At 46.8% G+C, this 12,932-nt stretch overlaps 1 protein-coding gene across 4 annotated transcripts in view; it reads left to right on the forward strand.

Annotated features, from left to right (window-relative positions):
• Positions 1 to 12,932, forward strand: part of LOC116941046 (diacylglycerol kinase beta-like) — an 82,404-nt gene that overhangs the window by 42,424 nt on the left and 27,048 nt on the right. For all 4 annotated transcript variants that reach the window (XM_032951632.2, XM_032951636.2, XM_032951633.2 and 1 more), the window contains 7 exons: positions 247 to 366; positions 3,288 to 3,386; positions 4,591 to 4,710; positions 6,596 to 6,669; positions 9,967 to 10,041; positions 11,087 to 11,172; positions 12,278 to 12,367. In XM_032951632.2, the coding sequence (XP_032807523.1) occupies positions 247 to 366; positions 3,288 to 3,386; positions 4,591 to 4,710; positions 6,596 to 6,669; positions 9,967 to 10,041; positions 11,087 to 11,172; positions 12,278 to 12,367 (664 nt within the window). The remainder of the gene's footprint in view (positions 1 to 246; positions 367 to 3,287; positions 3,387 to 4,590; positions 4,711 to 6,595; positions 6,670 to 9,966; positions 10,042 to 11,086; positions 11,173 to 12,277; positions 12,368 to 12,932) is intronic.

The raw sequence follows: 12,932 nt of genomic DNA on the forward strand, positions 1-12,932 counted from the left end.
TAACGGTGGCGTGAGGTTTCTAAACCGGTCCCGGCTCCTCCTACACCCACCTGCACTGACCACTGCTGTGGTGAAGTATGGTCAAAAAAAACCCTCGACCTGCACAGTGTAGGTGGAGGCACTCACTCAACAGTACATTGACAAATGGGAACGGACATGTACATCATTATCATGATTAACATTACTGACACGATGAATATCTATGAACCACAGTTGCATTTTTCTCCGTTTAACGTGGCCTTACAGAAAGTGATGCACCACTTCTGGGTGGAGGGAAACTGCCACACCAAGTGCCACAAGTGCCACAAGGCCATCAAGTGCTACCAGGGACTCACCGGACTCCACTGTGCTTGGTGCCAGATCACCGTGAGTCGGGGACACGGGAGATTGGGCGGCAGAGACCAGCCTAGCGAGCCATGCGGGCAGCAAGGCTGGATTAACCGAGATGCTTTAGGTGCCTGTAGGCCCAGGGCCTTGGATGTGTTTTAATTATCCCCAAAAAATATGTATAACTGTACTTGTTTATCCATAGTAATGCGGGGTTTTTTGGGGGGTTATATCACAGCCAGTAAGGTTTGTAACGTAAACAAAACATGCCAATTAGTTACTACTTCAGCACAACGGTGTGTTGTAAAGTAAACCCACAACATTTACAATTCTAGTGCGATGTTTCGCTCCCAAAAAAAAAACGTCATAGATAATATTGGTCACGAAAGGCTACGTGTTATGCTGCTTTTTAATAGCTGAAACGCACTTCTGTTTGCGCTTTGAGAAATCCTAATCGGTCACGTGGTCATTCAAGATGTAGACCTAAAAATGCGTTATTTTTTGTTTGTTTCAGATCTGAATTGGCTTTACAATTCGTACGCCACAATTAAAAGACCAGAACTGAAATAACTGTGGCGAAATTAACAAATGCAAAGACATTGGGCATACAATAGTGGTCAAACAGTAAAGGGATGAAATTTAATATTACAAAGCGGAGGCCCTTCTAACTCTGACAGCCCTGGGCCCCCATCAAACTTAATCGCTTAATGCCTACAGCAAGGATCATGGGTCGAATGGAAATGCTGCCATTTGCCATTTAATGTCTTGTTTAAACGATTGTTTACATGCCATATATATGACGGGGACCTACAGCAAACTACGCTACGTACATGAGGGTATGCGGGCGTTGAGTGTGCTGCTTTTTCTTGTGATCACGGCACTGGGTGCGTTTTGAGATGCAGTGCGGCGTGCATACGCGATGTAATCCCACGTCATATTATATGAGGGTCAGTGTGTCACACAGCTGCAAAGGGCTTATAAGACTGAAAATAGATTGCCACCACTCTCATAATGTCATTCATGATCATGTGCATGGTCCACCATAAATCGCATCTGCACATTTGATGCACAAGTGCGAGTGTGGGCATCCAGAACAAACCATACAATATATAACGATGGAATGCCCAAGCCACAAATACGAAGGAGACATCACAGCGATACACTTCGCTGCTCCTGACGCAGTTATCTGGCTTGACCACCTGAATGTGAAATTGTAGTTGTTGCTCTCCATCTACATCAGCCATACTCAAGAAGATTTGCTAAGATTTGTTTGATGATACCTAAAAAACACAATTTCTGTCGTTTTGAGAGATTATTTTGTAAACCATTCCGAATTGGTCAACCTAGAACTCTGTCAACCCGAACAACTCCCCACACTTAGTACGGTTCAACGTGCCAGAAAGAGGATCAGAACTTCTCATTGACCTAGCTACGCCATCATTATCCAACGTTTAACACTCTGGCAGCAGTACTGATGTGAAATAACAAAGGCTCATCAGAGATCGTTTCCACAAGCAAGCACGCACGTTCGCGAACAAACAAGCAAGCAACGCGGCCACGCTAATTCGTCACATTCTGTTCCAACAACAACAAAACCCTGAGTCACCCAGCGCCAGCACATTGAGAGAAAAGGTCAATATCTAATCTGCTGGGTCAGGATTTGGGAGCGCAGCAGGAGTTGAGTCGCCGCTATGCTGTGTTCCCGTGGGCGTAAAGGGGTGGATGGGGGTGGGTGGTGGGGTGGGTGGAAGGATGATCGAGGCTGCAGCGCCATTACCTTCAACCGCTTAGCACCGTTGCCAGTGTGACCGGCAGTGCGGACGCAATTACCCGTACGTACGTTGTATGTACGTTGAACTTTTTTCGCACCGTGCGTAGCCAACCGCGCTGAGGGGAAGCACTACAGACTAAACACAAAAATCAGTTCGAAAGAAATTAGTTTTAAATTTAGATGTAAAAGTGCACAGCTCCAGTGGCTTTATAATATCGGATTGGAGAGCGTTCCAGACAGCCCCAGAAGCGCAATCTGATGAAAAAGCCACCACTGCTGCTGCTGCTGCGAGGATGACCGGAGTGTGTGCGTGATGGTGGTTTACCCGATCCCCTCCAGCTCATTAAATTAGGCCGTGCGTGCCGCCACCATTCACAGCTGCAGCTGCTGCTGTTGCTGTGACACATTTCTCACATGGCCTTGCAGCCGATGCTGCCATTGGGGCATTGCCGCTGCACGCAAATATTCTCTGTTTGTGTGTTCTGTATACGTTGCGTGTCATGTGTTGTGCAGTGTCACTGTTTGTGTTGATAAACAGCACGACATGCATTCATATTGTTGCAATTATTATCGTTGCCACATTTTACTCGGCAGCACAGATAAAAATAGCATAACTGTACGCGAAAATGAATAAAGGGGATCGTTAGTTGTTATTGTAATTATAACCTGAAGCCTTTTTTCAGTCATACATGATGTTGGGTTGTGGTGGTGCACGCCAGTGATCCGGCGCTTTGGAGGCAAATGTTGGTAGATCACATAGAGATTTGTGAAACTCCCAAACGTGCTGGGCTGCGAGGTCGGCCATGAGGTGACAGCAGAGAGAGTGGGTCCACGAGTCCAGTACGTGTTGTCCCCTTACACGTGTGGGCTTTCTCCGGTTACTGCCGTTACCAACGATTTGGACAACACTCCGTAAAAATAATAAAAACGCGAGAGTAATGGGCCCACACATTGCCTCAATAAAAATAAATATCTTTTAAATATGCAAGGTACCCTCCTGAAAAAAATGAGTTGTTATAGAGTTAAGAAGACCCGGGTAAATATAAAGAATAGTATGCTTATGATTATATCGTAGTCACGGGAAAAGTTGCTCATTTTGCTAGGGATTGCTCAGAAATCCGTAGCAATGGCACTGATCGACAGCTGAGCGAGTGCGAGTTTCACGCACTGTGCTTCCCACGCCACGCAGCTGCACAACAAATGTGCCTCGCACGTGAAGCCGGAGTGCGACTGTGGGCCCCTCAAGGACCACGTGCTGCCCCCCAGCTCCATCTGCCCCATCGTACTCGTGAGCTGCACCCACCCTCCTACCCCCCTGCCCCCGCTCCCACACTGAACTCAAGCTGTCAATGTGGCTTTATTCCACATGGATGTAGTCACCGGCTCCAGTCTCTGTGTTGTGCTCAGCACATCCACACATTCATACGTGGGTGTACGTGATTTTTCCACCTTATGGAAAATTACGCCGCTACTGTATTTACAAGTTGTTCTCGACCACTGTGTGTAAAGGAAAAACTGGGTCGCTAGCTCTCTGATATTGAAGACATTTATAGATGCAAATATACTCTTTGGGTCTTTCGGTAAAGCCACGTAGATATAAACAAAATATCACGCTGTTTCGATCGCAACACAAGCAATCGTCATCAGGTTAAAAAATATAGCGGGAGAGCCGCTGGAGCAAAACCCAAAGGGGATGAATTCCTGCAGTCACGAAAGCTTTAAGTCAATATGCAAATATCTTAGTGCGAACAGCACTTGCCCCAAAAGTCTGTAATGACGCTCCGGAGTTCTTTGACTTTTATTGCCATGCAGCATTGATTGTACAAATTGCATCCATTAAAATGCCTGCATTTCTGTGAAACAGGATTACGACCTTCCAATGATACTAAACTTAATTTTATAGATATGCATAGCTAAGCGTATGCACCCCATAATCGATACTTTATAGAACTGAGCAAGTTGATGTACATTTTTTTGTAAAAATAAAAAAAACTGGAAGTGAACGCATAACACAGGTTCGTTAGCAAAGGCAGCAGTGTGTGTTAATAATCATGTATATGGGCATCGTGTTTGTATACATGTGGGGAGCGGTGGCGCAGCGGTTAGCGCACTGTGCTACGAACCCGGTGATCTGAGTTCAATTCCTGCTCACGACTAACACCAGTGACGATAACCTGAACTGGTCCCTGGTCTTCACTCGACTCAGCCTCAAATGAGTATGTGGTGCGGTGTGTTAACATCACCACTCGGGAGACAAAGGCGGCCGGGCGTGGTGCTGACCACCCTCCCCCTCATGTGACGTGCCGGCCTTTATAGGTGCTCGCTAACAGCACTTGCCCCAAAATTCTGTTAAAGCTATACGGGGGAATCTTTGTCTCGTACATGCCACACGACCTTCATATGTGCTCGCTAACAGCACTTGCCCCGGCAGTTTGTTAAGGCTATACGGGGGATCTTTGCCTGTGCCACATCTGCCGGGCGGCGGCGGGCAGGACAGGAAGGCTACGCTGCAGAAGTCGGAGAGCAGCTCCCCGACCCAGCAGCGGCGGACGAGCGAGAGGAGCAGCATGCGGCGCGAGAATTCAGTGACGCTGGAGGGGCAGGGCCTGCAGGTGTCACTCTCTCTCCAACCGCGTCACCCACACAAAACCACCCAACAAACCGCGCCGACCACTCAAGAACCACGCCGACCACCCATGCAACCGCAATAACCGTCCAAAATATTCATGCAAACTACTCTACAACCGCACCAGCCACTCTGCAACCACACCGACGATTCCACAACAACACTGGCCACCGTCTGTGACAGCAACGAGCACCCCTCAACCGCACCAGCACACCAACCACAACGCAACTTCGCCAACCCGCCCCCCCCCCACCCCAACCTCACTAACCACCCTCTACCGCAACAACCACCCCCAACCTGCCCCAACAACATTAACCGCACCTGACCACATCGACCACACAACCTGGGCCCCCCGAGTTTGATAGAATCTCCCATGGTTTGTGAGAACGCCGATCCGGCACGTCGGCCAGGAGTGCTGATGGGAGTTCCCTGGAGGGGCGCTCGAGTTGTGAAGCAGTCCCAGGGCTAGACTCGGGTGTTGGCTGAACAGCAGTTTCCGCAACTTTTGCTGGGACGGATGGTCAAATGATTGATGTTTTTCTGCTGATTTGGCATTTTCTTCTTTTTTTTTCAACGATGACTAACAGAAGAATGGTTTCCATCAACACACGAATGTGGCGCCAGATGTCAGAAACAAAGATGTCAGATGCGGCGTCTAATTCTGGCACTGGAAACTCGTAAATGTACTTCCTTCTACGTGAGCCTGTGTTAAAAAAAAAAAAACAATAAGACCGCTATCGCTGTTTAGTCTTCAATTGTTTCGTCGTTTTAGCAATTATATTTCAATTGTGCTTATCAGCATCCATTCAGATCCCCCGGCGAGAGCAGTGACCCCCATGTGAGAGATTGGTCCGTGGAAGATGATATCGCAAAACTAATTCTCAGATCCATTCAGTTGCATCTTATCCACACTGGATTAATTGAATGATGTAGTTCATTTGGTATTCGCGCCATTCTTACAGTGCAAGGCCATCGCGATGGATGGCGCAGTTGTTTCACGGACACAGTCCTGCAGCTGTTTCCCAAGCGAAGAATGCTTCGTACTCAGAGTTGGAAAGGCACTAAACGAAGTGGCGCACCAAATTAAATATGATGGGTGTGGGGCAGGGGGTGGATTCATGAAGTCACTGGTGACCAGGCTGAGACCACCAACTCTCTGCACTTAATAACCCGGTTTTGATCGTGGGTTGCTCCGTGGATTTGATCGCTGATCCAAGATCTCAGCGGTTGCTAGCTCATTGCTCCAAGCCATCTGACCACATCTCACTGTTTCAAATGTATAGATCTATATCTGAACAATTTTTTGTTGAATAAGGATTATTTTTCGTCTAAAACTGCCACCCAATTGGTGTAAATCACCTTGAGTCAGCAGCGGAGATACACCTTGCTATTCTGGATCAACCGTTGCTTTAGAATTGCTGTGTTCAACAAGAAGTAAACATTTTTGGAAACCGGTACAGTATTCTTTCGTTATTCGTGAGGGATACATTCCGGAGATGCTCGTGAAGAGCAGATTTTGCGGATAATGATATTGGCCTACAAAAAAAAACAATCTTTTGAATTAATTACCTTAAATAACCATGTAAATAAGCTATTAAGTACATGAAAAGTATCATAATAACACATCTCTTTAGCTCATCACATTCTCTCTCGTCACATTATCTCATCACTTTCATTCTCTCCCTTCCTCTCGATGCAGTCGTGTAGAGTTCCAGATGCGATTCGCGGCGAGCCAAAATCGCGGATAGTGAGTTCGTGAATAACAAGGGAATGCCGTTGCTTGCAGAAAAACAGCACTCAGCAGACGGTGCCACAAACGAACCAAAAAAAAACTGCATTGTGGATCGGCAACCGTTTGTCTCCTTTCTCAGATCACGCCTGTGCTCGGGACTCATCCACTCCTGGTGTTCGGGAATCCCAAGAGTGGCGGGAAGCAAGGCGACAGGTGAAATACCACTTTTAATCTTGATTTGAGGCTTTCGTGACTGCAGGAATCCATACTCTTTGGTTCTTTCGGTAAAGTCACGTAGGTAGAAATAAATTAAAATAAAACAAATCACCACGTTTCGATTGCAACACAAGCGATCATCATCAGGTGGGAAAACCACAGCAAGAAAAACTTTTTTTTTGCTGAAGTGGGAGAGAGAGCTGCCGTGGCAAGAGGTTATATACAGTGAAGGAAAAAAAGTATTTAATCCCTTGCTGATTTTGTACGTTTGCCCACTGACAAAGAAATGATCAGTCTATCATTTTAATAGTAGATTTATTTGAACAGTGAGAGACAGAATAACAACAACAAAATCCAGAAAAACGCATGTCAAAAATTTTATAAATTGATTTGTATTTTAATGAGGGAAATAAGTATTTGACCCCTCTGCAAAACATGACTTAGTACTTGGTGGCAAAACCCTTGTTGGCAATCACAGAGGTCAGACGTTTCTTGTAGTTGGCCACCAGGTTTGCACACATCTCAGGAGGGATTTTGTCCCACTCCTCTTTGCAGATCTTCTCTAAGTCATTAAGGTTTCGAGGCTGACGTTTGGCAACTCGAACCTTCAGCTCCCTCCACAGATTTTCTATGGGATTAAGGTCTGGAGACTGGCTAGGCCACTCTAGGACCTTGATGTGCTTCTTCTTGAGCCACTCCTTTGTTGCCTTGGCTGTGTGTTTTGGGTCATTGTCATGCTGGAATACCCATCCACGACCCATTTTCAATGCCCTGGCTGAGGGAAGGAGGTTTTCACCCAAGATTTGACGATAGATGTTTGACGGTACATGGCCCCGTACATCGTCCCTTTGATGCGGTGAAGTTGTCCTGTCCCCTTAGCAGAAAAACACCCCCAAAGCATAATGTTTCCACCTCCATGTTTGATGGTGGGGATGGTGTTCTTGGGGTCATAAGCAGCATTCCTCCTCCTCCTCCAAACACGGCGTCATTTTGGCCTCATCTGACCACAACACTTTCACCCATTTGTCCTCTGAATCATTCAGATGTTCATTGGCAAACTTCAGACGGGCATGTATATGTGCTTTCTTGAGCAGGGGGACCTTGCGGGCGCTGCAGGATTTCAGTCCTTTACGGCGTAGTGTGTTACCAATTGTTTTCTTGGTGACTATGGTCCCAGCTGCCTTGAGATCATTGACAAGATCCTCCCGTGTAGTTCTGGGCTGATTCCTCACCGTTCTCATGATCATTGCAACTCCACGAGGTGAGATATTGCATGGAGCCCCAGGCCGAGGGAGATTGACAGTTCTTTTGTGTTTCTTCCATTTGCGAATAATCGCACCAACTGTTGTCACCTTATTCTTAGTTTTTTCGGTAAAGTCACGTTGAAGAGAAACAACAAAATAACAAAATATATATAAAACAATAAAAAATTCTCACGACGTTTCGACCACCTTCTCACCAAGCTGCTTGGCAATGGTCTTGTAGCCCATTCCAGCCTTGTGTAGGTCTACAATCTTGTCCCTGACATCCTTGGAGAGCTCTTTGGTCTTGGCCATGGTGGAGAGTTTGGAATCTGATTGATTGATTGCTTCTGTGGACAGGTGTCTTTTAGGAGCACACTCTTAAAGGGAGTGCTCCTAATCTCAGCTCGTTACCTGTATAAAAGACACCTGGTTGCCAGAAATCTTTCTGATTGAGAGGGGGTCAAATAATTATTTCCCTCATTAAAATGCAAATCAATTTATAACATTTTTGACATGCGTTTTCCTGGATTTATTTGTTGTTATTCTGTCTCTCACTGTTCAAATAAACCTACCATTAAAATGATAGACTGATCATTTCTTTGTCAGTGGGCAAACGTACAAAATCAGCAGGGGATCAAATACTTTGTTCCCTCACTGTAGGTAAGAAGGGGGGAGGGGCAAGGGGGGAGAGAGAGAGAGAGGGGGGTGTGGGGTAGGGGAGCACTGCGTGAGCGCTAGGGAGAGAGAGGACTTGAGGCTGGGGGGGGAAGTGGTCGGGGCTGGAAGTGGGAGGTTGAGAGAGCTGGGGATGCAGGGGGGAATTCACTCGGAAAAATAGACTAGTACCCGGCAGATATGATAGACACAACCATAAAGCAGTTACGGTTTTACCTGCTTAATAACATCCTTCCAATAATTGCTCAATTGGTATAATTTATTTCTAACTACGTGACTTTACCGAAAGAAACAAAGAATATCGGGGTTTTTTGGGGTTAGATCGCGTAAATATAAATGTGTCGTTACAACAACCAACGTTGCCAGTATATGTAATCTTGTAAGTCAGGCCTCAGAACATAATGAGATGGATGCTGCGATGGTGTGACAGTTATCACACTGGACCTGAAATCCATAAGTGGCCCGGTCCTTCTTCCGGCACTGCAGTTAAAACAACGGGGCAGGTTTCTTAAATCCAGACATCTGGCCACTGTGGAAGAATATGTCGAGAAGGGCTCTCCTCGAGTCCATCTAGTGGAGGCCTTAACACCAGCAGTGGCATCAGCACCTTCACCTGGATAAGGGGTCAGCAACCTGCGGCTCTGGAGCCACATGCGGCTCTTTAAGGACTGCTTTTTTTACCGAACTCGAAAAAAATGGCTCCTGTTGTTATTTTGGTTGCTGACCCCTGACCTATACTGTCCATTATATCTGCTGGCATGCAAAACTAAACTATTTTATTTGCCAAGTAAAGCCCACTGAGCTATTATCACTTTTTAAGAAGCGACCTGGCCACAAATGATAGCTCAACGAAGTGGCTCATCATGTGGAAATTTATAACAGCCAAATACTCTATATGCACGTTTCTAATTTTGGAGGAAAAAAAACAGAGGATCCGGAGAAAAATCCACACGACCACGGGGATAGAAATGCAAACTCCAAATATACAGACGTCAGGGTCGGAATTGAACCCACGACCTCCTGCATACCAGGCGAGGGAGATAACATCTTGCCACATCAAACCTATGGCGACTCCACGGTCAAGCCTCAGCACGTCGCTCTGCTACAAGGAGTTTTCAGTCTGATCAGGGTTTGTGTAGCGAGTGACTGAATGTGCCACCTGAGTGAATTTGCATGGCCGGCAGTGGAGTGTGGCGTGAAGAGTGCATGAAGGATGTGCGTTACGGTGAGGCACCTCGGAGTCGGTGTTGAACAAAAGGTGTGGTGTGGGTATGATTTATTATTATTATTTCCTGTGGGATGTTTCATAGGTCATTAAATGACTTGTTTTTCTGTTGCTATATTTAGTTGCTTTTTTTTACATTTCGCTCTGCAGGATATTGAGAAAAATTCAATATCTCCTGAATCCAAGACAAGTTTACAACCTCGCCAAGGGGGGCCCCATGCCAGGGTGAGTATCTTGCGCGTGTCCAAAAAAAAAGTTAATTTATCTATAAATCACCTGCGAAACAGCTTTCAGACTCAATTAAGCATGAAAAAAGCGATTGACGGAAAGAACAAAACAAATGCGGCTCGAATCCAAGGGAGAACTCGCATTGCTTGCCAGAGAGGGGTCGAGGATGTTCTGCTAAATTCACAAGAAAGCAATCTGGCACGTATTGTGTCATGTGGGAACACGGTAAAGGAGGAGATTGTAGTCCTGTATTGTCATTGAGGACCTGAAAGACAAACATGGACACTTGGAATGGGTGGACGTGCGTTTGTTGGCTTTCTACCGCAATGCGGACGTGAAAACAGAGCGCCCTTTGACATTCGACTACACAAAATAAAACTGAAGTCTTGCATCTGTTTGATTACATGAATAAATAACCACCGTAAGTGCATGTTTATAAGCACAATATAAGCACCCAATATGAAGGGAAATCTTACTTTGTGACGTATACATTATTTAAGCGTAAAAAAAAGACAAAAATATAAAGATGTCCCCGAAAGCTTTTAACGGACTGTTGGGGCAAGTGCTGTTAGCGAGCGCCTAATAAGGCCGGCACGGCACACGAGGGGGTGGGTGGCCAACACCACTCCCAGCCGCCAGTACTAATATTGAAACACCGCACCAGGCACTGTACTCGTTCTCTACGATATTGACGTTTGTGTCTTTGTTTTGTTGTTCGCCATTCTCACGGCACCTCGGATCTCCCTTGTAAAATAGCCGGGCAGCTGGCTCTAACGGGACCATCTGTGTAACGAATAAAATAATAAACTTGCAAAAATATGTAAGGCGTCAGTCGAACCGAGGGGAGGTCCAGCGTGAGCGGGAATTGAACTCTGGTCGCCGACCTCTTGGGGCAGCGTTCCAGCTGCTACGCAAACCGGCTCCCCAATTTTGAGGCACGCACGCCTCACATCGCGGCGGCGACGGCGGCGACGTATAAACGCCGCAGTGCCTGCAGCTGACAACGGAGGGGGGAATGTCTCTCGCCCTTTCTCACGGACAGGCTGAGCTTTTTCCGGGATGTGCCGGATTTCCGGGTCCTGGCTTGCGGCGGCGATGGCACCGTCGGATGGGTCCTCGACTGCATAGGTCGGTCCGGCCGCCACCTCTCTGACTCGACATTAGGAAACAAAAACAACAAAAAATAAACGCATTTCCTTGGCCACTTGTGCAAACACAGACTTTTGGATGGTCTTAGAACTTACCAATTTTTTTTTTTTACAGGGTATAAGCGCACACGTGTTTTCGAATTCTGCTGGCTGTGGGGACAGGATGCTGTAGTCAGGGCCGGATTAAGTTTAAGGGGGGCTCGGGGCTATTATAGTTTTGGGGACCCCATCTTTGGCCATTCTATTCCTTCCCTTGACTGTTTACCACCACCTGTGCCCAATGGTAAACACTTTCAATGGTGTTCACCTTGTTTATTTGAGTTCTAATTTTTTAATGCGATATACGAATTGTAATGCTAAATCAAATGTTTACACGAACAAAACTATATTAATTGTGGTACATAATTGGAAGTTATACACACATTGATGCAATGGCTTTCATTACCAAATGACACGGATAAGATCTATCATAGTGCAACAGCATTGCATTTCAACCATTATAAAGCAGACGCTGCAATATTGTCATAATTAATCACACAAGACTTGCAATCCAGAGGTTGCCGGTTCCATTTGATTTCCTGGCACGGTAGCTGAAACAACCGGCAAGCTCTTTAAAGTCCTCCACTGCCTCCGTCCAGCCATAAGTATAAATGAGTAACAACACAGTTAAGTCCATCGGCAGGTCATGTGCGGTGAGCTGAGGTGTGGGCCACTGCCACGTCTTGCAAGACATCGGGCCAGCATGGAAGAGTGGGCCAAATTCCCTGGAGAGAGGGGGTTCTCTAAACCTCCCTCGAGGGGAGGCCCTTCCGCCAGCAGGGGCACGAGCAAGCAATTGCAGCGCTGCGCCTTTGCCACGCAACCTCTCAGATATATCTCGGGGACTCCTCAAAATTCGAGGCCTCGGGTCACAGCCACTAAAGGCCCAGCGCCCATTCAGCCACGGCTGCAGTAATAGCAGTGACCCTCAGGCAAAGCATTCTTCGACATTTGCAAAGCATTTGACTCGTATTCAAAGCTCCGCGTTCAACATCGGAAAGTGTTTTTCCTTCTCTCTTTCTCGCTCCCACTTCCGCGCGCTGCAGACAAGGCTGGCCTGACCAGACACCCGCCCGTGGCCGTACTGCCCCTAGGCACAGGAAATGACTTGGCCCGCTGCCTGAGATGGGGAGGAGGTACTGTATGTTTACTCTCTGCAATGGGCGTCTGGCTTAAGAAACACAGCAGAAATCACGACTTGCGTGGGTTTTAACTTTTAGGTGGGGAGGGGGGTATATCTTTCACTGCCGGGCACACACATGTTTTGGACTATTCTCATCAATACACCAAATTCATGCACATTCTCTAGCCGAAGAGGCTGTTCACGCGTGAGGAAAAAATGCATGCAGGCGGGATAAAAATAAAGTAATGCATGCAAAAATGTGTCCTAAATGGGAAAAAAACATTACCGGAATCCTAGCAAACCACGGCCTATGTTTGTGTGGTTATACTGTATGGCTTGACGATGTAGGTTGCACTACTTGTTGTTTGGCACGGTGCCTGATGTGTCGCGGATGTTTCACTCCATGTGCTGGGAGCTTCTGCCGGAACAGTTCAGGATCAGTTCCTGAAACATTTTCCAGGAACGTTTCCTGGATTAGTTCAGGGACAGTTCCTGAAGAAGCTCCCAGCAAAGTGGCGCGAACATCACTGACACGTCAAGCGACATTATTCCGAACAACGTGGCAACTGAATGGCGGT

The sequence above is a fragment of the Petromyzon marinus genome, chromosome 10 (assembly GCF_048934315.1).
Source record: "Petromyzon marinus isolate PM22_M1 ecotype Great Lakes invasive population chromosome 10, UKy_Petmar_22M1.pri1.0, whole genome shotgun sequence".
In the NCBI taxonomy this organism is placed as follows: domain Eukaryota; kingdom Metazoa; phylum Chordata; class Hyperoartia; order Petromyzontiformes; family Petromyzontidae; genus Petromyzon; species Petromyzon marinus.